Raw genomic sequence first — 23,306 nt, 5'->3', positions numbered from 1 at the left:
AAAGAGAAAACTGAGTAAGAAGTTACTCAAGTATTAGGTAAAGGCATATGTATATTCATAATGCCTGGGAAACATAACAGCCACCTCCCCTCCTTTTTGGTGCCAGGGATTGAACCCAGGGGTACTCAACCACTGAGCCCTATCCCCAGCCCTTTTTAGGAAAATACTTTCTTTAGAGACAGGGTCTCACTGAGTTGCTTAGGCCCTTGCTAAATTGCTGAGGCTGGCTTTGATCTTGCAATCCTCCTGCCTTAGCCTTGTGAGTTGCTGGGATTATAGGCATGCACACCACACGTGGCTTAACAGCACCTCTTAAAACAAAAACAATGAAACATTTCAGGAAGATGGTCTTTATATTTTTAAATTTAATAGTATAGCAGATTCTTAAATACACAGAGGGACTCCAAAAATATTTCAATGTCAAATTTCGATAATAGATCATTTCCCCTTATTTACGCAAAGAACAAATCTATTCCTTCTCACCTGTCGGACTTTGTGAATTCTTGTAACGAGTTCATCTGCAGAAACACTTCCAGCTATTACTTCCAAAGGGATTCCACTGTCTCCAATAAAGAAACTGGATGGAACACACACTACAGGATCTGTAGTTTAATTAAGTCTAACAATTCACGTGAAACAAAAGGATAATTTTTGAAAACATTATTAGTAACAAATTATTTTTGTGGATTTCACAATATAATCCACCAACATGTTTATAAAATAATTTCGACCACCATAACTATAGTGCATGTGGAAGGTAAAATGACTTATAATTTATCTATTTATCTTTGTACGAGGACTGCATCCCAGGGGAGTTTTAGCACTGAACTACATCCCAGTTCATTTTATTTTATTTTAGCAAGATAGGACCTTGCTAAGTTGCTAAGGCTGGCCCGAACTTAATCCTCCTGCCTCAGCCTCCCAAATTGCTGGGATTACAGGTATGCACCACAGCACCTGGCTATAATTTATATAACATATTTGAATGAAGAATACACTCTCCATTCTTCTACACTGTAACTTTTTTTTTTTTTTTTTTAATATCCATCATTCTACTAGCTGCCTCTTGACAGTTACTTCTAACATTTCAACCAAACTGCTCCATGTGGATTTTCAGATATTCACAGTAAAAGAACAAATTCTATTCTCCCATTAAATACAATGTACTGGGCTGGGGCTGTGGCTTAGAGGTAGAGCACTTGCCTGGCATGTTTGAGACCCTGAATCAAACCTCAGTACTACATATAAATAAATACATAAACAAACAAACAAACAAAATAAAGGTCCACTGAAAACTAAGAAAATATAAAAAAGTAAATGAAAATACAATGTATTATCTCAAAGGATACTTTGTAATGTTTCTGCAAATAAGAATTTAAGGTTTTCTAAATAAAAAATATAACTAATAAATTTTATCAATTAGCCAAAAGAAAGGTACGTATGCAGCAAATTGTGTGTGTGTGCACAAGCACATATGAAGTCAATTCCTCATTGAAAGGATACAAATTTGTGAAAATTGTAGGCAGGCTTCACTGTAAAACAAAATGAAAGAGGAAAATCACTAGATGAACGCAACTCTTTTCCAAATATTGAGTTTTTAAATAAAACTGTTATCAATCACAACTTCTTTTTCTGAAATTATCTGTTCCTATAACAGCGATCAGTGGAATGAAAAAATTGTAAATCTTATTTCACTAGACGTTTTTGGGTTTATCTTTCTTATAATTTTCAGATTAAAGAATCATTTGCTCTTAAACCTAAATGATGACTGGATTTGTTCCATATCTACCATGATCCATGATGCTTCCTCAGCAGCAGGTATTCCTATATACAAAATTTAACCTGTAACAAGATAGGATTATGACTTACTTGTGCATATCAACATTATATTGTGTAACAAAAAAGGAATCCAAAAAAACCTAAATATCCACCAATAAACACTATACAATCACAAAAAAGGAAAAAAGGAACAGAAAAGTGGTTGAAATGCTACCATTTTTGTACAAAATGGAAAAAACAAACACATTTTCTTAATTTGATTGTCTCCAGAGAAGGGAACTGGGTGATTAGGGAAGGGAGAGAATATAACACCAATAAGATATTAATTAATGTAGATGAGTAATTCCAAGAATTAATTCTCATGTCTTCCGCAATTCCAACAAACCCTTATATTCTTCCTGCCATTGCTGACTCTAAGAGGAGCTTCTGGAAGACAACAGACAATATTAATAAAATGACACAATGTATTTAAGTTGACTGATTCTGTTCAAAAAAAAAAAAAAAAAAAAAAAAAAAAAAAGCACAATTGGGAATAAAACTCAGTGGTATAGCACTTGCCCAGCACATGCAAGGCCCTAGGGTTTATTCCCAGCACTACACACACAAACACTAGTACAGCACAACAAAAGTTTGGTAACTATTGTATAAGGCAGGCCATACTACGGTTTTAATTGTAGTATTTTTGTTAATGTGGAAAATTCTTTAAAAGTTTAAAAGCCTATAAGTTAATTTTTGAGCATTTTAATCTTGTGATTTTCAAACATGTTACTAATTCTCATATTATCAATATCAAAAGGCAGGAATACTATTGTGTAATTGCTAATGAGTTATTCCCTCTAGGTACAGATCACTGTTACCTGCTAACAAGGTATTATAGCCTTCTGATGAAGGATATATCACTATCTAAAAAGTGATATTAAGGGGGGACCTGAATCTACTTACCTAGTTATAGGAAATAGAGGACAGAGGACAGAAGAACTAAATGACATCAAAAGGGTTATAATCAACAAAATCCAGAATGTAGGGAACCACAGGGTAAATGTACAGAATAAATGATTAATTTTTTCAAAACATATTACAAAGAAAAAAAAGAGGTGAAGGAGAAGTCAACAGACTAAGAGACTTCAGAGAGATCTGAATGATCCCAAATCAAAAGAACTATGATACATTAATAAAACTATGACTGATAAACTGAAAATTTAAACACTGGTTATTTAATGAAATTGAATAATTATGAGTTTGTTTCTGAAGTATCACAGTTTTATTTTAATGATTTAAGAATCATTATCCAGGCTGGGGAGATAGCTCAGTCGGTAAAGTGCTTGCCTTGCCTGTGATTTGTTTCAAAAGCGTATGGGATGAATAGGAATGGGTAGGATATAGATGAAAGAAAACTGAGCTGTTTGTTATTGAAGCCACCTGATAACTACATGGGGTTTATTATAGTACTCAGTTAAAAATTTCCTATAATAAAAAAAATTTAAAGGCAGAGAGGACAAATAGAAAAACAAATAAAATAGATTTGTGGATATGTGGTACTATGAAGGATCTATAAATGTCCTTATTCCTTTTGAATTAAATGGCTGTGTCCCCAAAAATAGGGTCCAAGAAAGTAAAGAGATATCACTCACTTGCAGAGGTATTCAATATATGGCTTACACTTAGTTCCAAGTTCTTGGAAGCTAGAGTCCACAGTTCTTTTGCATTCCTGGTACAACTTAAATGGCTGCTCTGTAAACTTCAAAAACTTGAAATTTTTTTCAGCCAGATGTAAAGATGAATTTGGAAAAAGACAATTAGAATTTATGTTCTCTGTATGCCTTAGATACCTACAAACATGACATCAGCATTCTTATAGTCCAAGAGTAATATCCATAAATCACAACAAAAGACCATGATTATAAAATAATAAAAGGAATGAAATATTAAAGCATAAGCAAACCTTTTGGTATCAATTTTAATAGCAACAAAACTGTTCGAAGATGCTTCTGTCACTTTCTCATCTTCCCAACTTGCAGCCATCTCTGTAGACTGCTCATCATCGCCTGTAAAACATTTCAAGAATTCTCAAAATATAAGGCCAGATTTGGTGATGACAAATTCTTTTCTCTAGAAAACTGAAACTTCAAATAAAATATAATCCCCCAAATGCTATTTTCTACCAAATTTGAAAAGTGATTTTTCAAAAGATGTAACTCAGTGATACAGTACTTAACTGACATGCACAAAGCCCTGGGTGTAATCCCCATCACCACAGAATTAATAAGAAGAAACAATGATTTTTCCTAAGTGTTCATGTAATAAAGAGCAATGAAAAACAAAATACTATAATTTAGATAACATGTATTTTTTAAAAGACATCCGAATTATAATGCAAATAGTACCACGATAGGTAGTCAGTAGAAGAAATGTGCTGTGCCTATTTTGGCTTTTGTACATATGACTTTAGAAAATGAGTGCAATACCTTTCCTTTCTGTAACATCTTTCTGTTGAATTTTATATTTTCATACCACAGCATTTAATCTCCTAACTTCCTTCAAAGTACACTGAGACAGATTCAATCTGTTTGTAGTTTAAGACTTGCCTTTTATTACATGTATACTAATTATAAAAGTTATGCTGATCTAAAATTAATCTATGGTATGAAGTTATGAAGGGCAGAAGTGCTAGTACATGGGTGCCTTTTGTGGGCTGGAAATGTTCTTTATTTTGCTTTGGATGAGAGATAACACAGGTATAATTATATATAAAAATCCACCAGGGCTGATGACACAGCTCAGTGATAAGAGCATTTGCCTAGCATCCAGAAGGCCCTGAATTTGATCCTCAGCACCACACACACATAAATCCACTCCCCTATAGTCCCAGTGACTCAGAAGGCTGAGACAGGAGGATTACAAATTCAAGCACAGCCTGAGCACCTCAGTGAGACCTTGAATCAAAAAATAAAAGGCGCAGTGGCGCACACCTGTAATTCCAGCAGCTCAGAAGGCTAAGGCAGGAGGATCATGAGTTCAAAGCCAGTCTTAACAAGAGTAAGGCACTAATAAACTCAGTAAGACCTTGTCTCTAAATAAAATACAAAATAGGGTTGGGGATGTGTCTCAGTGGTTGAGTACCCCTAAATTCAATCCCTGGTTACCCCCCCCCCCAAAAAAAAAAGAACTGGGGATATAGCTCAGTGATAGAGTGACTCTGGACTCAATCCCTAGTACCAAAAGAAAAGAAGTTGAGATTATTTCCTACTCATTTTTATAAACTGCTTTCTTCCAGTGTGTACCTCCTCTCCTAATTTAATCTACCGTTTGCCTTCCCTCAGTTATCTGTTTATGGTATTTCCATCCTTTCAGTCCTCAGGTCAAAGCTTAGTTAAGCTGGGCATAGTGGTATGTGCCTAAAGTTCCATCTACTTGGGAGACTGAGGCAGGAGCACTGTTTAGCTCAGGAGTGAGAGGTCAGCCTGGAAAACAAAAAGAAGCTCTAACTCAAACAAAACAAAACAAAACAAACAAAAACAGGTCTGGGGTAGAGAATTTGCCTACCATGTAAGAATGCCCTGGGTTTGATCCCCAGCAATGGCAAAACCAACAAAACAAATCAACTTTATTAGTGGATTTAGTCAAGTTATCCTTGACTTCCTAGTCATCTCTAAATTAAGGGCCAATTTACCTCTCTGAACTCATTTCCTTTTGCTTTCTTGTTATTTCTTTCCTTTATATTCCTCAAATACAAAAGATGCTCCAGCTTTATGATCTTTGACCAGCTGTCTTCTTTGCTTTGAATTTTCTTCCCCAAATACCTACATGGTTAACTCTCAATTCCCTTTAAATTTCTCCTCAAATATCACCTACTCGGTAAAGTCTTCCCTAATTGCCACCTAAAAATTATATTCTCAGACATGTGCAAAGCTCCCTTGTCTTGATTTTTTTCCCAGTATTACCTATAATTTTCTAATATACCATGTGTTATACATTTACTGTTTATTATCTTTCTTCCCAGTAAGAAAGTTAGACAAGAGCAAGGATTGTTTTCCATGTTATCATAAAACTCAAATTCCTAAAAAGAACTTAGCATATAGTAAATATGCAGCATACAGAAAGCACTCAATAAGTATTCAATGAAATAAATAAACTGCTGGTACAGTAAGAATCTTGCCATTTCTAGAATACTTAACTCTACTGCTGTAGATTTTCCTTAAATACCTTTATTTTGTTTATTTTTATGTGGTGGAGATCAAACTCAGTACCCCATACAAGCTAGGCAAGCGCTCTTCAACTGAGCTACAACCATTGTCCCTCATACATTTTAATATATTTTGTGTGAAATGATATCTAAGAACACCAAGAACAGGAGTTAAAGAAATTTGGTCATGGGAAATGTAAATGGGCTAGACTAGAATACATCCACAGACCAAGACCAAGAAGAACATCCCTTTAACAGACTCCCAGATGTTGAAAAGCAGTAAAGAGGGAAAATTACCATTGGCAAATGAGAGCATCCTGAAAGGTCTCCAGAGATCATGAGGTGAGAAGGGACAATACAATTCCAAGTAAATGACTCAATTATCAACCTAGAAAAAATAGCTATACAGGAACATTCATACTATAAATTCTTTAATAGTCACTATTTTCACAGTTCTTTTAATCTAGGAATGGGCTATGCACTAAATATAAAACAAATGAAACACTGCCCTCTTTGGGACTTAAATTCTAACAGTACAAAAACTTTAAACAAGTGGACAACTATAAATGCATGCAGTAATAAATGCTATGAATAAAATAACTAAGAAAAAAACGACATGAGGCCTCTTTTATAATGATCAGGGAAACTTTTTCTGAGATAACATTTAAATTAAGACCTTAAGAATGAAAAATCTGGGGCTGGAGCTGCGGTTCTGCAGTAGAACGCTCACCTAGCATGTGTGAGGCACTGGGTTTGATCCTCAGCACTGCATATAAATGAATAAAATAAAGGTATTGTGTCCACCTACAACTAAAAAAATTTTTTTAATTTAAAAAATTAATAAAAAAAAGAATGAAAAATCTAAGCCACACGACGCCACAGTTCTCCAATCAGAAGTAATACACATGCATGGAAAGGCCTGAGTGACTCTGAATGCCATAAACAATGGGGAGCACAAGACAGAGAATTTAAAGAGTTAAAAGAGTCAACAAGATGTATCCCATTTGTTTACAATAAAAATAAATTTTAAAAAATAATAAAACAGAACAATTATAACAATATAAAAAAGAGTTAAAGATTCAAGGATGACTCTCACACTTATGTTTAGCCTACTGGACGTACAGTGGTGCCACCAAAAAATTTCACACTGAGAGAAAAACAGATTTAAGCAGTAAATATACTTCTACGGTTGAGAATCAACTCGTGAGGGATCTAAATGAGGATGTCACATAAGTGGATGGAAGTATGGATGGGCTTGTGAGGTCCCTTACCTATAATGTACATGTGGTCAGGGTCCTAAATATCACAATTTCATTTCCAGTGTCTGTCCATAACAGCCTTCTGGGGGGAACAGTTGCCACACCAGCAGCAGAGGTTGAAAGTTGAATAAAATTTTCAATTCAGACCTTTCTTAATACTTACTACCCAGTGAAATAACTAATTGTCAACTTTAGTATCTTTAGTTTCTTATTCAATTTATCAACCACACTATGAAGTTAGGTGGGCCTATGATTTTAGGAGAAAACAATGTATTCTTGATAGTATTAGCAGTATCCATGGCACTTAAATTCTAAAGCAGAGTTGCACACCCTCATATAGCCTGACCTTTCAACCTAAAAGATCTCAACTGCTCAAAACTTGGTTTTGTGGTCTATATTAAAAAAAAGGGGCTGGGGAGATAGCTCAGTCGGTAGAGTGCTTGCCTTGTAAGCACAAGGCCCTGGGTTCGATCCCCAGCACAGCCAAAAAAAAAAAAAAAGTTAAGTGGTATCTGATATTAACAAATTTAAACGCACCTCAGGGACACCAATTAGTAAATAGAAAAACACCTTCACTTCAGACTCCTCCTCAGATTACTGCAAGAAAACCAAATTATTGGGCTGGGGATATAGCTCAGTTGGTATGCATACACAAGGCCCTAGGTTCAATTCCCAGCACCACCACCACACACACACACACACACACACACACACACACACACACACACACCTTCTTTTACTTTTTTCAATTTAAACAGTTACAACTGAAAATTCTTATTATTAATCTGTTGGCTGAAGTAGCAAAAACCTTTCTAGTCTCCTAACATCAACTTTAATTCATCCATGAAAATTTCATTAGAGAGCTGGGGCTACAGTTCAGTGGCAGAGTGCTTACCTAGCATGTGTGAGGCACTAGGGTTTTTTTAGTTGTCAATGAATCTTTTATTTATTTATATGCGGTGCTGAGGACTGAAACCAGGGCCTCACACATGCCAGTCAAGTGCTCTACCACTGAGCCACAACTCCAGCCCCTAGGCACTAGGTTTGATCCTTAGCACGACACAAAAATAAAAAAATAATCTGGGCACAGTGGTGCATGCCTATAATCCCAGTGGCTCAGGAGGCTGAGGCTGAGGCAGGAGGATCATCACCAATTCAAAGCTAGCCTCAGCAAAAGTGAGGTGCTAAGCAACTCAGTGAGACCCTATCTCTAAATAAAATACAAAATTGGGCTGAGGATGTGGCTCAACGATTGAGTTCAATCACCAGTTCAATCACCAGTACCACACCCCACCAAAAAGCAATCAAACTAAAGGTATTGTCCATCTAACAAATAAATTTTTTTTTTTTTTTAAATTTCACTAGATAAAGTCCGGTAGTGCATGCCTATAATCTCAACTATTTAAGAGGCTGAGGCAGGAGCATCACTTGAGACCAGGAGTTGAAGGCCTACCTGGGCAACATAGCAAAACCCAGTCAAAAAATACAAAAGAAAAAGAAAATTTCATTAAATAAAAACACCTTGCCTAAAACGTTTCCCACTTGAATAAGTTTATGAACCAAGTATACACTTGAGATCACTCCTAGCCATTTTAAAATTTTCATTAAACTGATATATTATTGTTGGGAGGGGGTCTCAGATCAATCTAAGAAAATCATGATAGTTCTGGATATATTCTTCAAAGTTATGAACAAAGCTCTAGGCAATCTGAAAGTGTTTCGGACTTATGAGTACAATGTCTACATATTCCTAGAGTAACACTAATCCTACTTAGTCTTGGGGATTAACCAGCTAAAACTCTAGAAAAGCTAACTGTATTTTGGAATAGATTAAGGGACAGATCTTGTCAACAATCTTTCTACAAACATTCAACAGAGTTAATATTCTAAATCCATGTAATAACTGCTCATCAGTACAACTTTAATATATACACACAATGCCCCAAAATATAATACCCATAACTTTATTCCAAAGACTTACAGTAGTGTTTTTGAATGAGTTTCTAAATATTTGTTAATTAAATCTAGCATTTTGGGCTAGGGATGTAACTCAGTGTTAAGAGTACTTTCCCAGTATGCAGGAGGCCCTGGGTTCCATGGCTAACACTATAAAAAATTAAATAGTTATTAATATTTCTTCTTTCAAATTAACTGATTACCTCAAGAATGCCTTTTAGGAATGTTTGGACACCATCAGTTATTTGCTGTTCAAAAACATGACTACCATAGTCCTAGATTTATTTCTACACCAATTTAAGTAATTACATAAGCAACCTATACCTGTTCAGTTTTTTCCTTAAACACAAAAGTGCTGGGCACTGTGGCACAGGTATGTAATCCCTACTTGCCAGGCCGCGGCAGGAGGGCTGTAAGTTCAAGGTCAGCCTAGGCAACTTAGCAAAATTGTCTCAAAATAAAAAGGGCTGAGGCTGGAGCTCAGTGGTAGAAGGCCCCCGGGTTCAATCCCAGTTTAGGGGCAGGCACACTTTTTTGAAGCTAAAAAATTAGATTGTTAAAATGTAAATTTTTCTTGTGTATGACTCTGGTGCAAACCACTTTGTGACTGTGGACTCAAGTTCCTCATCTATAAAACAGTGATGATAAAACCAGTTCTACCTACCACAAGAACCAATTGAGAGTTTATGTGAAAAAACAATTTAAAGTTGTCATAGCCTATTAATGAACTCATAATAAGCCTAAGTCATCATTTTCCACTCATTTTTATCCATGTTTTCCCTAACTTGATTATAACAGTAATTTATGTAAAGCATAATATAACCCCTGAACAGACAGCATAACAGAATAAAAACTATTCCGGTCTTCTAATTAATAGCAATAAAAATTTAGCATAACAAAACAATTAAAAATTTCAAATTTAATGCTAAATTCGATTTCAGCAACTTGTTCTATACCTAAAGTACACAACTACTAAAAAATATTTGGTAATGAGTAAACCGTTACTAAACCCAAGTAGTTGAAGAAATATACCTCAAATTAACAGTTGTTACAAATACTGGTCCATGTAATGACAATGCGCAAAACCACAGCGGCAGACGGTTTACTGTAAATTTACAAGATTTCAGCAATAAAACAGAAGAATGTGGAGCAAAATAACGCAGAGCAACATAGAGTAAAATTAGTACGTGTTCTAGAAAACTACGTTAATTTTAGGCTAGGAAAACAATGGGAAGAACCACAGATTTAGAGAGTACTTCTTTTGAGCCAATGGTAAAATAGAAGAATTTTTAAAAATCAACTTGCAACAAAGTAGTTATTCCATCTGAGACCACCCCTTAGCACTATCATCACAAAAATTTTTGAACCTCTAAAGTTTGCGTTTCAGGAACACAGTAACCCCAGCAACCGTGAACATCAGGTGGTTTCTCTTTGTTGCTTACCGATGACACAGCTTTCTTCCTCAGTCCATTACTAATCACGAACCCAACCGCTCGCCTTATGGCCCATTCTCACCCGCACCGGCGCACAGGAACTAAAGGGCGTCAAAGCATTCCGACGAGGGACTCTGGGGCTGAGAGGGCGCCGGCATGGGGGCTTTGGGGGTCCGCCTGCGCCAGCTCCTCCGTAGGCGCGGGTGAGAGGCTCGGCGGGGACGGGCGTAGCTGGGCGGTGAGGGCCTCGCTCCCGCGGCGCCTGGCCGGGCGCAGGGAGGTGTCGGTGGGGCTCAGAGCGCTTTGGGGGCCAGGCCCAGACGGTGCCTCCCGCCTCGGTGCCGAGGCTGTTGGGTGGTGGGCCGGGCCTGCTGTATCCCAAACGGACCGCGGAGGCGCTAGGAGGCCTCCTGGGCCTCTCAGAGCACTGAGCAAAGGTTGGGGACGCCTAGGGTCTAAGAGCGGGGCATCGGGGTGAACCGGGGGTGGGGCTGCAGCTGTGCCTGGGCGCGGGATCTCAGGCTGCGTAAGCCGAGAGGTGCCCGCGTATCCAGGAGAAAAGACAGAGGCAGAACAGAGGAGGAAAGTAGGCCCGAAGGGGTGTCCTGGCCGCATCTCGGACCCTCCCCCCACCTCACCTGCCACAAACACCACGAAGACCGCGCCGCTCCTCTTAGCCGACGCGATGGCGGCGGGTATGGCGCCCTGGAACCACAGCATCGCTCCCCTTGGGCCCAGGAACTCGTTCGGTGTGTAATCACAGCAGTACTGGAGCTGGTCCCGCCCTCCTCCTTCGTCGGGCCCCGAGGCCCCCGCAGCCTCAGCTGGCCCGGCCCCCGCCTCAGGCTCCTCACAAACGCGCACTCCCGTCAGTGGCCCCGTGGGACGCGCGCAAGCGCGCGCTTGGCAAGGAGCGCCCGCGTCACGTGAGGCCACACGTCGTCGTCGGCTCAGCGCCCCAGCGTCGTGTCTCGTTGGCAAGTCAGTGCGTGCGCGCGCCGGATAGACCTCAAGTCCCGCAGTCCGGGAAGTGGAAAGAGGCAGTGGGAAGGATGACTAACCGCTACGGGCGTGTCGGCGTTGCTTGCAGTGAGGCATGACGGGAATTGTAGTCTTAGGCGTGTTTGTAGTTTCCGAGGCACGACGAAAGGGCAGTGGAGAGCGCCGCTACACTTCTATCAAGAGGAAGAGGGAAGCGGAAGTGTTTGTCTGACCAGAATATCCTATTCTCAGCTTCACTGAACCCTTAAATGTGGAGATAGTCGGACCCCGTATGAGATAAAATGAAGTTTGTAGGGATCCATCCCAAGGTTTTGGTTTCTACTGGACTTCGCCCGACCTTGTGAAAAAAAGGATAAATACTCCAACAGTCACTTTTTGAAATATATAGTCCATGCGCCTGACGATAGATATTAGTAGAATGTGGGCCTTCAGTAATTTCCTGGACATTGGTTGGAGATTATTAAAAAACGTCAAAATAGTAGCTATGTGTTTTCTTGAAGTTGCATATGTGATTACATTATACATTCTACGTCAATTAAATTTCTCTCCAGCAGTGCAACCATTTGAAAATCTTTGCAGGATTAAGTTGATACAAAAATACCCATTTCCTATAAATATATTACCTAAAAATAGCTAAGAAATTGCATTCCAGTTTTTGTACTTTTTTAATGCAAATCTCTCAGTATTATAAACTGAAACATAACACTGATTGCAGTTGTTGCTTACATAGTACACCATTTCTCAGAATCAGAGTTGATTTTTATGTGTGTGATACTGGGGAATAAACCGAGGGTTGCTTTATCACTAAGCTACCTCCCCAGCCCTTTTTATTTCATTTATTTAATATATTTTTTAGTTGTAGGTGGACACAATACCTTTATTTTTATGTGGTCCTGAGGATCGAACCCAGTGCCTCACACCTTCTAGGCAAGGGCTCTACCGCTGAACCACAACCCCAGCACCCCCAGCCCTTTTGTATTTGACAGGTTCTCGATAATTTGCTAAGGCTGGCCTAGAACTTGAAATCATCCTGTATTAGACTCCAAGTCACTAGCATTACAAGCATAAACCACCGCTACCGCTAGAGTTGTTCTTTAACATCAACTTGAAATGGACTTCTTAAATTTCAGTCTACAAAAAGCTAGAAGGATTTTGGTGTTTTTGTTTGTTTGATTGGTTGCAATACTCAGGGGCACACTACCACTGAGCTACACCCTTTTTTATTTATATTTTTTTAAATTTTGAGATAGGATATCTCTAAATTGCCCAGACTGTCCTTCAATTTGCAAACCTTCTGCCTCAGCCTCCTGAGTTGCTGGGATTACAGGCATGTAATACCACACCTTCCTGTAGATTTTGAATGTTTTTACCATACAGAAATGATGGTATAGATGTGTTTAACCTAATTTAAACATTACATGATATATACATGTATTAAAATATCACATGGTATTCCATTACTATGTAGGGTTTGTATGTATTAGTTAAAATTAACTTAAATAAAAATTAATTGACCTAGAAATTCCAGAACTGTCTTCAATTATTCCTAGGGTTATAATTAAATATTATATGAATCATTCATAGCTTTTCATTCATTTATCAGATGTTTAGCTTCTGTGAACCAGGCATTGTACTTGGTAGTGATGTAGTGAGGCAGTCAGACAAGGACCCTGTGACCGTACAGTCCAGTGACTGGGGAGGACATTTGAAGAAGTGGTTGTTAGTGATGATGAATGCCACAAGAAGGGAAATTAAGAATGCTATAGAAGTGTGTGACAAGACCAAACATGTAGTAAAGGTCAGAAAAACCCTTCATGAGGGAGGGAATGACCTATCAAAGGTATTAGCACAAAAAGACCGGACAGGGTGCAAACCTTACAAATCATCTCAGCTGTTTGTTCAGGAATAAAGTTTCACACAGGAATTTGGGATGCAGAGATGAAATGGCATCAGTGGACCCATTTTGCTGGTGGAAAATGAGCCACAGAACAAAGAAAGGGACTGGGTTTACAGGAATAGGAACTAATAATAGGAACTCTAGCTAGAGAAGATCATTCCAGAGGAATCACCTTTGTGAAAGCTGCCAACCAAGCAAACAGTGCACTCAGGCTGGGGTGTTCAGCTCAGTGGCAGAATGCTTGCCTAGCATGTGTGAGCCACTGGGTTCTATCCTCAGCACTGCAAACCAACCAACAAGGCAAGCAAACACCACAGTGCACTCGAAGAATGGAAAGAAAAAAGGAAGGAGTACAGTAAAAATGAGATGAAAAGATAGACAAGAAGCAGCTCAAACAAGGACTTGAAAATCATGTTCAGGATTGCAGACATTTTTCTAAGAATTGTAGAAAGTCTTTGAAGAATTATAAAAATAGTTGTTGCTGTTAAAGCTTGTGTTTTTAAATTGCAGTATAGTAAATACCTTTTATGAAATACCTTGTATAAGCAGTGAAATATAGAGACCATTTAAGAGGCTATCCTCACCTGGCTCAGTGGTGCAAGCTTATAAACCCAGTGACTAGGGAGGCTAAGGCAGTGATTACAAGTTCAAGGCCAACCTCAGTAAGATTAAAAAAAAAAAAATGAATCGTCCCTGCATGAGAGAGGGAGATAGAGAAGTGAATATATTACATTTGATGTTTTGGAGGAAGGCCCAATAGGTTTTCTTTTTTTTTACATTAATTTTTAGTTGTAGATGAACACAATACCTTTATTTTATTTATTTATTTTTATGTGGTGCTGAGAATTGAACCCAGTGCCTCACACATGCTAGGCAAGTGCTCTACCACTGAGCCACATTCCCAGCCCCCCAATAGGGTTTTTTTTTTTTTTTTTTTTTTTCACCAGTAGGTTTTGTTGATTGATTAGAGGTAGAGATTGGGGAATAAGTCAAGAGGGGATTTGGGTTTTCTGTTTTTTGTTTTGTTTTGTTTTGTTTTGGGTATTAGGTATTGAACCCAGGAATGCTTTTCCTCTGCATTACATTCCTAGGCCCTTTTATTTTTATTTTGAGACAGGGTCTCGCTAAATTGCTTAGGGCCTTACTAAATTACCAAGGCTGACCTCAAATCTGCAATCTTGCCTCAGCCTCCTGAGTCTGCAGGGATTACAGGGATGCCACCACACCCAGCCTAAGAAACTGTAATAGTACTGATACAGGGAACACTAAAGGGAAGAGCAAGTTGGTGGAGAGGAGTATGTGAAGATGTGAAGTGTTTGGAATGCTGGAGAGACAGTAATATGGAGATGTTACCTGCAGATAGGTATTAGACTTGGAGCTCAGAAAACAGTTCGTGACTAGAGATAGGTATTTGAGATTTCTGTACATACCAGGATGAAGCACTGGAGGGTGCTGATGCCTAAGTAGGTGGGGAAAAGTGAGACAAGACGTGAATATGACTGAGGTCTTAAAATGTCCATAAACTTAGCAAGAGCAATTTTGGTGGGTTCCTCTGTGTGGAAGCTGGATGGCAAGGGTTTGAAAAGCAAGAAGAGGTAAAGAATGGGAGTCAATAGATACGAAGGGAAGGAGGAAGAAAAGGACATTATTAGCTGGACAGAGATTTAGATTGAGAAAGACAACTTTTTAAAGACAGGAGGGACATACAAGGTTTAATGTAAGTGGTAGGAGCTAGTCTTGGAAAGACTGAATACACAGCAAAGAGGGAGGCCCTGTCAAGATGGGAGGGAAAAGTTTTCCTAATAACAACAACAATAATAAAAAACACCTGTGGGCTGGGGATGTGGCTCAGTTGGCAGAGTGCCTGCCTCGCAAGCACAAGGCCCTGGGTTCAATCCTCAGCACTGCAAAAAAAAAAAAAAAAAAAAAAAAGACACCTGCAAGAAAGTAAAAGATTTCTTTTTTGGATGTCCCTAACCCATTTTATTTCTTATTTTGAGACAAGGTCTCATTAAGTTTCCCAGGCTGGCCTCAAATTTGCAGTCTTCCTGCCTCAGCCTCCTGAGTTGCTGGGACTATAGATCTGCACTACCAAGGTGCCCAGCTAGATGTGTTTGTTTGCAAATGATTCCTGGTACTGCTGCAGCCATCTTGTGGCCATGAGGAGAGACATTACCTATGCTCTAAGATTAGCAGAATGGAATATGGAAAACTTGTATGGTGACATCATAGAGCTCCTAAACCAACTGTAGGACTGCTCTGCCTTCATAGTTCTTGTTTTGTGAGATAATAACTGTCCTCACTGGTTAGGTGACTGGAAGTTAGTTATAGCTACTTATTATCACCACCTTTCTAAAGAATCAGAGTCCAGGCAGATAGGAGAAACACTCTATTTTTAAAAAGAAGAGGAAAGAAAACATAACATTGAACCTAAATAAGTTTATAAGTTTCAGGACAATACTTTGAAGAAATTTTCACTTGAAGACTTTAACTGTTTTCCCCCCCATATGAAGAAGAGGTCATTTGCTGATAGTGAGAAGGGAAGTAAGGAAATCAGCACCTAGGGTGCAGGTAGAAGGTTTGAAATAATATTGAGCGGAGTGGGCTAGGGAAGCATAGTGTGCCAGAGAATGCTAAGGGCCAGGTGAAATTTTGGTGCACCTGAAGTTGCCCAAATGTGTGATTTTCTCCAGTGGTAATTCAGTCCTTGGGTGCAGGCACTTATAAAGTAGAGGCTTGGATTATTATAGGTTTGTGGGTGCTAGGCAGTGAGAGAAAAAACAAAAAGGGAGTATAGGACATTAGCAACCAAATGGGAACATGAATTTTAAACTGGTTGGGGAGGGAAGTGAATGCAGAAAGGAGCTATTTGATTTAAGGAGGTGGTGGGGAAGTAGAGGAGAATCAATGTCCTGAAGGGCGCAGGGTGGGCAGAAGACTGATCAGCAATGTGGAATTTTGAGGGGAGAGGTACTGGGGATTTAACCAGGGGTGTTTTATTACTGAGCCACAATCCCAGCCCTTTTTAAATTTTTTATTTTGAGACAGGGTCTCACTAAGTTGCTGAGGCTGGCCTCCAATTTGTGATTCTTTTGTCTCTGCCTTCCAAGTCACTGGGATTACAGGTCTCCGCACCAATATGGGATTTTAAAATGTTAAAATTCTTGTGGGAGGACAGGAACCCAGTCAGGAATTATGGAAAGGATTCTTGAGTTTTAAGTCGTGTAGATGTAAGATAAATAAAAAAATGCAATTGCTATAGCATTAACAAGTCTTGAGGCAGTAACACAAGTAGTTAAACCTTTGAACTCTGGAAATAGCCTGACCAGTTCATGAATGCCATTACCTTTATTAGATGAGTGACTTTGGCCAAATTTCCTCACCTCTCTGACACTTCATTTGCCCCATGAATAAATTGGGGTAATAATAGAATGTTTACTTTCAACTACTCTCTGGCCCTTAGAATCACATAGCAACCCTTGTTACAGCCTTAGAAAGTACTTGGGACATGGTAATTAAATGCTTTATAAATGTTAACTGCTGGGGGCTGGAGTTGTGGCTCAGTGGTAGAGTGCTTACATGGCATGTATGAGGCCCTGGGTTTGGTACTGAGCACCACATGCAAATAAATAAAATAAAAGATCCATTGACAACCAAAAAAGTAATAGATGTTAGCTATTATTTTTGACTGCCTGCCAAAATCATGCTTAAGAAAACTACATATATGCCTTTCAGGATTCAAAGTATTCGTCTCTGCCAGATGGTTTCTTCATTTAATCGTCAAACAAATACTTATTGAGAAAGGCACTATTGGTGTGGGGAATCTATTAGCAAACAGAAGCAATAGGCACTCTCACTGTCTCTGAAGATTACATTCTGATGGGTAGAAAACCACTAAGCAACTAATTGGCTGATTACTCATGTAATTACCATTGTGATAAATGGTAATTTGAAGAGGAAGCACAGGACATTATTAGTGTAGTATTACTGGCAGAAATGATTTTAATCTAGAGGATTGAAGGTGGGGTCTGGAGGAAGAATAGGCTACCTGAAGGAATGATATTTGAATTGAGATCTCAAGTATGAATACGAATTAAATAGAAGTTGGAGGGCAGAATGGGAATAATAAATTTTCCAGCAGAGGGTAGTTACATGTGGAAATAATCATCATATTTCAGTGATTTAACACCAAGATTTATTTCTCATTCACTTAACAGACTAATAATGGCACTCAGAAGTGGGCATTGGTGCAAGGAGCTCTGCTCCACATAGTCATTCAAGAACTCAGGATCTTCACATCTAGGGGCTCTATCTTTCCTTGACATCTGAAAATCTCTATTAGATCTGCCTGCAGCCCCTAAATAATTTTCAGTATCCCCAGATAACCTGGAGACTTAGTTAACAATGCAGCTTCTAATTCAGTAGGTGTGGAGTGGGGCTTGAGATTTTGCATTCATGTCAGTTTCTCTGGTGATACTTGCTGCTTTCCAATCCTACCCTAGTTAGCAAGGGTCTCCCAGGAAGTTTTAGAAGCAAGGGATGGACGTGTACTTATCATTTCTGCTTTTATTTCATTGCTCAAAATGTAGGCTTACCAAGGTATGGGGGTGCTCGATAGAAAGAATCTCATTTTTTGCTACACATGGGAGAATTCTAGTTTCAAGTGGATCATCGCTGGATAGAACCCTTGAAATGAGAATGTGACTTGTGGGAGGAATGTAGGAAAGTCCTGTTGGACCAAATCCTAGAGGGAAGAGGGCATTTGCCAGATAAGTCTGTACAGGTAGCAAGGGCCAGAGCTGGCGAGATCTAGGAGGATTTAGGGTAATAGAAAGTGACATGATTAAGGTTTGTGTTTTTGAAAGTTCACTGTAACTGCAGTGTATGGACAGTGGATGATGAGGGAAATAAGGGCAAATAGAGAGAGCACTCAGAACCTATTGCCACTGTCCAGGTAACAAATGACAGGGTGATTTTAGACACTGTCTTTTCCTAAGCTAATAATGAAGATTGGTAAAATGACAATTGGACTGCTCCAGTGTATCTCTCTGCATCCTTTTGAACTTCTCCTCTCTTCCTCTCCTTTGCCTTCTCCTTCTCCTCCTCCTTCTTTTTTCCTTTATTCCCTGGTAATGAGGATTGAGCCCAGGGATTCTCTAGTACTGAGTGTCTGGGATTACAGGCATGTGCCACTGTGCCCAGCAAACTTTATTCTTAAATCATACAACTCATGCTCAATTCTTACTGTATTTGTAGTCTTTGATTGATCAACATTTATTCAGTGTCTACTATTCATAAGATTCTCCTGGATATCAAAGATAAAGGACCTTATCCCAGTTTTATAGGACAGTGTTGTGTGATAGGATTTTCTGCAATGAGAAAGTGTTCTGTATCTGCTCTGTTCCATATAGTAGTTACCATTCACATGTGGCTAATGAGCAGTTGAAACGTGGCTAGTGCAACTGAGAAATTGAATTTCTATTTTATTTAATTTAGATACATGTAACTAGTGGCTACCATTTTGGATAGTGCAGCTTCAAGAGTTGGAATAAAATCTTTACAAGAATGACAAACAACACGAGATGGTAGAGAAGTCCCCCTATCCTCAGAGGGTATGTTCCAAGAATCCTAGTCGATGACTAAAGCTGTGGATAGTACCAAATCCTACCTATACTATTTTTTTTTCTATACATACATATCTATAATAAAGTTTAATGTATTAGATATGGTAAGGGATTAACAATAATAAAAAAATAGAACAATTATGACAAAATACTGATAAAAGTTATTGAAGGTAGTCTCTTTCCCTCTCAAAAGATCTAACATCTAAAGGAAACACTTTATGGCTTCCCTTTGTCATATCCAAATTGCCAATCTCACTACTCTTGAACTTTAGGAACATTATTAAGTAAAATAAGGCTTACTTGAACATGAGCACTGAAATAAGTGACAGCCAGTGTGATAACTGAGATGGCTACAAAGTAACTAATGGGTAGGTGGTATATAAACATGGATACTGTAGTCAAAGAGATGATCCCATTCTGGATAGAACAGAGTGGAATGGCACAAGATTTCATCACACTACTCAGTATGGTGCACAACTTAAACAGAATTGTTTATTTCTGGAATTTTCCATTTAATATATTTTTGATCCATGGTTAACTGAAACCACAGAAAGTGGCACCACAGATAAGAAGGAACTGCTGTATGTGCTCAAGTCCAAGTAAGTCACATGGTGGGGTATAAACTGTTATATGCAATTAAGAAAGGGGTATCAAGTTTAGGGCATCATCTCTGGAGTTCCAAACTGAATGAACTGATTTATTAGCTTTATTTTTTTTTCCCTTCACGCTTCATGAAAATGTAGCTTATGGTACCATAGTGGCTGAGGTTTTCTGTATATGGATGTCAGGTGGTTCCGCCTGTCCAATGTTCATCCATTCCTTCATCTGGTGATCACAGTATTTCAGTTTCTTCCTTCCTATCAATCTGTGTAGTCTGTGTGACACCACCCTCATCCCTGACCTCTAAGAAGTTAAGTACATGAGTCTGGCTGGCCAACTCATATTTTTCTGAGCATGATCATGGGTTGAGAGAGGTTTTTGACCCAAAATGGACCAATAATACTCAGTTTCAGTAGTTTAAGCAATGCCTGATGACTGCCTGGACCAGGAAGTTGGTAATGTAAATGAAGAGCTCAGACCCAGGATTTGGTCCGGAAGTAGTCAATGGAACTTTTAAAATTATTTATTTGTGGTAAATTATTTTCAAAGAGAGCTGGAACCATATCTTTCATCCTAATTGTATTTTTACCATTTCTTTCAAGAGAAGATTTATTTCATTTGTACTTAATTCTAGACTGACCTTCTGACATATTTTTGACTAGTAGAAAACAGCAGAAATGATATTCTGGGACTTTCAAGACCAAGTTTTATGAGGTCTTTAACTTTTCTTGTCCTTGGAGAAGTTATATAAAGACATCCACGACACAATTGCTAGGGAGGATGAAGCACCTCTTGAAGAGGCATTAGAGCTGAGAGCCAGATCCTGAACCACACACATGTGAGTGAGGCCACTTTGGAACTTCAAGCCCAGCCCTACCCTAGTTCAGGGAAGCTGATAATAGGTGGGAAGAGCCAAGCCATCCTTAAATCCTCCCCAAATTCCTGACCCACAGGCTTGTTGCTTCCTCCCTCCCTCCCTCCCTCCCTCCCTCCCTCCCTCCCTCCCTCCCTCCCTCCCTCCTCCTCCTTCCTTCCTTCCTTCCTTCCTTCCTTCCTTCCTTCCTTCCTTCCTTCCTTCCTTCCTTCCTTCCTTCCTTCCTTCCTTCCTTGTTGCTGGGATCAGTTAGGTCCTCGCAAATGCTAGGAAAACACTCTACCACTGAGCTGCATTTCCAACCCAGGAATGTTGCTTTAAAAACTAAATTCTGGGGCTGGGGAGATAGCTCAGTCGGTAGAGTGCTTGCTTTGCATGCACTAAGGCCTTGGGTTCGATCCCCAGCACTGCAAAAAACAACAACAAAAAACTAAATTCTGGGATGTTTGTTAAGCAACAAGAGATAACTGAAACATACTTCTTACAAAAATGTTATTTAGCTAACATGTGGTCATGGGGGTGGATTAAAGGGCAGTTGTATGTTTTTCAGGCTAGTAAAGGTCTATTGACTGAATGCATGTATGTGTTCCTCAAGTTCTTTTTTAGCATCAACTCATAAAAGCTTCTAGAATCCCAAACATGGGGCCAGCTTTGAACCATGCCAGCATGTACAGCACCTTCGTGCAAGTTCTGCACCTGGCACTAGAAGATGGAATCCATGCTCTCTGCCTTTGAATACTGTAGACACCATATCCTAACATCTATTGGACAGGGATTAGAGGGGGTCTGGCCACCATCCCAGAGATCCAGTGGCTGGCTTTGTGTGTGTGTTGGGGGACCTTGCACATGCTGGATAGGTGCTCTGTCGCTGAGCTACATCCCAGCCCTGCTGAAGTCTTACATTTTTTCAGTTGCTGACATGTGATGAATCCAACTCAGCTGTTTCCCGAGGCAGCTGCAGATATGCTGCCTTGATTCTTCCCAAACTACTCAGGAATTGTGGTTAATATACTCAAAGGCCTGTCTCCACATTATTCGCAAGCTCCATGTCCCTCCCTGGTGGGATCAGGAAAACAGAATTTTTTAGCTTGGGAGAAGGGATCAGATCCATTTTATTGTCAACTTTGATGCCAAAGTAATTTTTATTATTTTGCAATACTTGGGATTGAATGCAGGGGTGCTGTAACATTGAGCTACATCCCTACGTTTTTTTTTTTTTTTTTAATCTTTTTGAGACAGGGTCTTACTGAATTGCTCAGGCTGGCTTCTAACTTGTGATCCTCCTGCCTCAGCCTCCCAAGTAGCTGGGATAACAAGCATGTGCCACTGCACTTGGCTTAAGTGATTTTTAAATTATTTTTGGCACATTGGCAAACACATTTTGTGTTCTAAATTCACAATTACATACCCATTATTTCCGTATTCTTCATGGAACAAGGACTTAAGCAACCGTCAAGCTGTGTTTTCATCTAATATATAAAGTAGTAGAAATGGGCAAAAAGTTATGATCTCTGTCATTCTCAAAGGGCCATCAGAGCTGCTAGTATAGACACAGGTAAATATAACACACTTTATTGGTAAAAGTAACTTCTGCCCCTAACTATGTCAGTGCTCTGGGGAAACCCACAAATAAGGCTTATTGCCAGGTGCAGGACATCTGAAGCTGTCCTTAGGAAAGTTCAAAGTCTATACCAAGTCACATCTTAAATGCCTGTGCGCTTCTACTGCCCACCATTTTTATATAGGTCAAATCAGACTTGACAAGATCAAAAAGGACTTGACAACATTTAGACCTGGTACGTGCACATATTTTTATAAGGTGGGATTGGCAATTTCACTAGTATTCCCATGTGATTGTCAGGGAATGTGGTGTTGTGATTGAGAGCTGACTCTACAATAGCCTGGCCTTTTTATTCTAATTTCTTATCTATTTCCTTTGTACTGTACTAACTCCTTCACGGTAAACCAAAGGTCTAAAGCAAAGGACCCGGTTGACTAAGATTCCTACTGTAGTAAAGATAATATTCAGAGAAATTAATTGCAAGAAACCATGAGGTTTTGGCTTATCTCCATCCTCTGATACGATTGAAGAAGAGTTCCTGTTGCCACAATGCTGGCTCGAATTACAGGTCTTTTTTCTTTTTCTGCAGAAGGCAACAAAAAAATTCCTTGATTTTCCCTCAGCTGTCAGCTTTTTCATGGAAACCTCTTTAGTATGCAACATAATTATAATGTTTTATCTTTTTGATATGTGATGCATCTGTCTCTCCTTACTCCACATGGGAAAGGACTTAAGTGGCTTTCCAGTACTCTAAGCCCAAAATGTTATAAACTTTTTTTTTTTTTTTTTGTATCTTGTACCGAGGACGGAACCCAGGGCCTTGTACATGCTAGACAAGCACTCTACCATTGAGATACATCCCCAGCCCAATAAACTTCTCATAAAGACTATAAGGCTATTGGATCTGTGCTATTTGTTTAATCTCATCTCCAAGGAATTTTAAGACATATAATCTAGTTGAATTTATGAAATATTTATGAATTCTACTTTGATCCATGTTCTCCTCTAGGCATCATTCCACTTCCTTGCCAACCTTGATGCAAAACTATAAAAATTGGTAGTACTCATTGTTTCTACCTCTTCAAATCCAATTTTCCCTCAGTTCCTTCCAGTTTCTCTTTCCCTACTCTACAGTAAT

The 23,306-nt window shown here is 39.1% G+C and overlaps 1 protein-coding gene across 1 annotated transcript in view; it reads right to left on the bottom strand.

The window, feature by feature from the left end:
- The window catches only part of UBXN4 (UBX domain protein 4), a 32,190-nt gene extending 20,604 nt beyond the window's left edge, over positions 1 to 11,586 (bottom strand). The window contains exons 1-4 of the mRNA XM_079135669.1: positions 11,249 to 11,586; positions 3,722 to 3,824; positions 1,504 to 1,532; positions 484 to 602 (exon numbers count right to left, since the gene is read on the bottom strand). Coding sequence (XP_078991795.1) covers positions 484 to 602; positions 1,504 to 1,532; positions 3,722 to 3,824; positions 11,249 to 11,330 — 333 coding nt within the window. The 5' untranslated portion in view covers positions 11,331 to 11,586. The remainder of the gene's footprint in view (positions 1 to 483; positions 603 to 1,503; positions 1,533 to 3,721; positions 3,825 to 11,248) is intronic.
- Between the last annotated feature and the right edge of the window lie 11,720 nt (positions 11,587 to 23,306).

Source organism: Sciurus vulgaris (genome assembly GCF_902686455.1).
Source record: "Sciurus vulgaris genome assembly, chromosome: 3".
Taxonomy (NCBI): Eukaryota; Metazoa; Chordata; class Mammalia; order Rodentia; family Sciuridae; genus Sciurus; species Sciurus vulgaris.
Note: the sequence above shows the minus strand (reverse complement) of the source record. Positions and strands in the feature narration are given on the sequence as shown.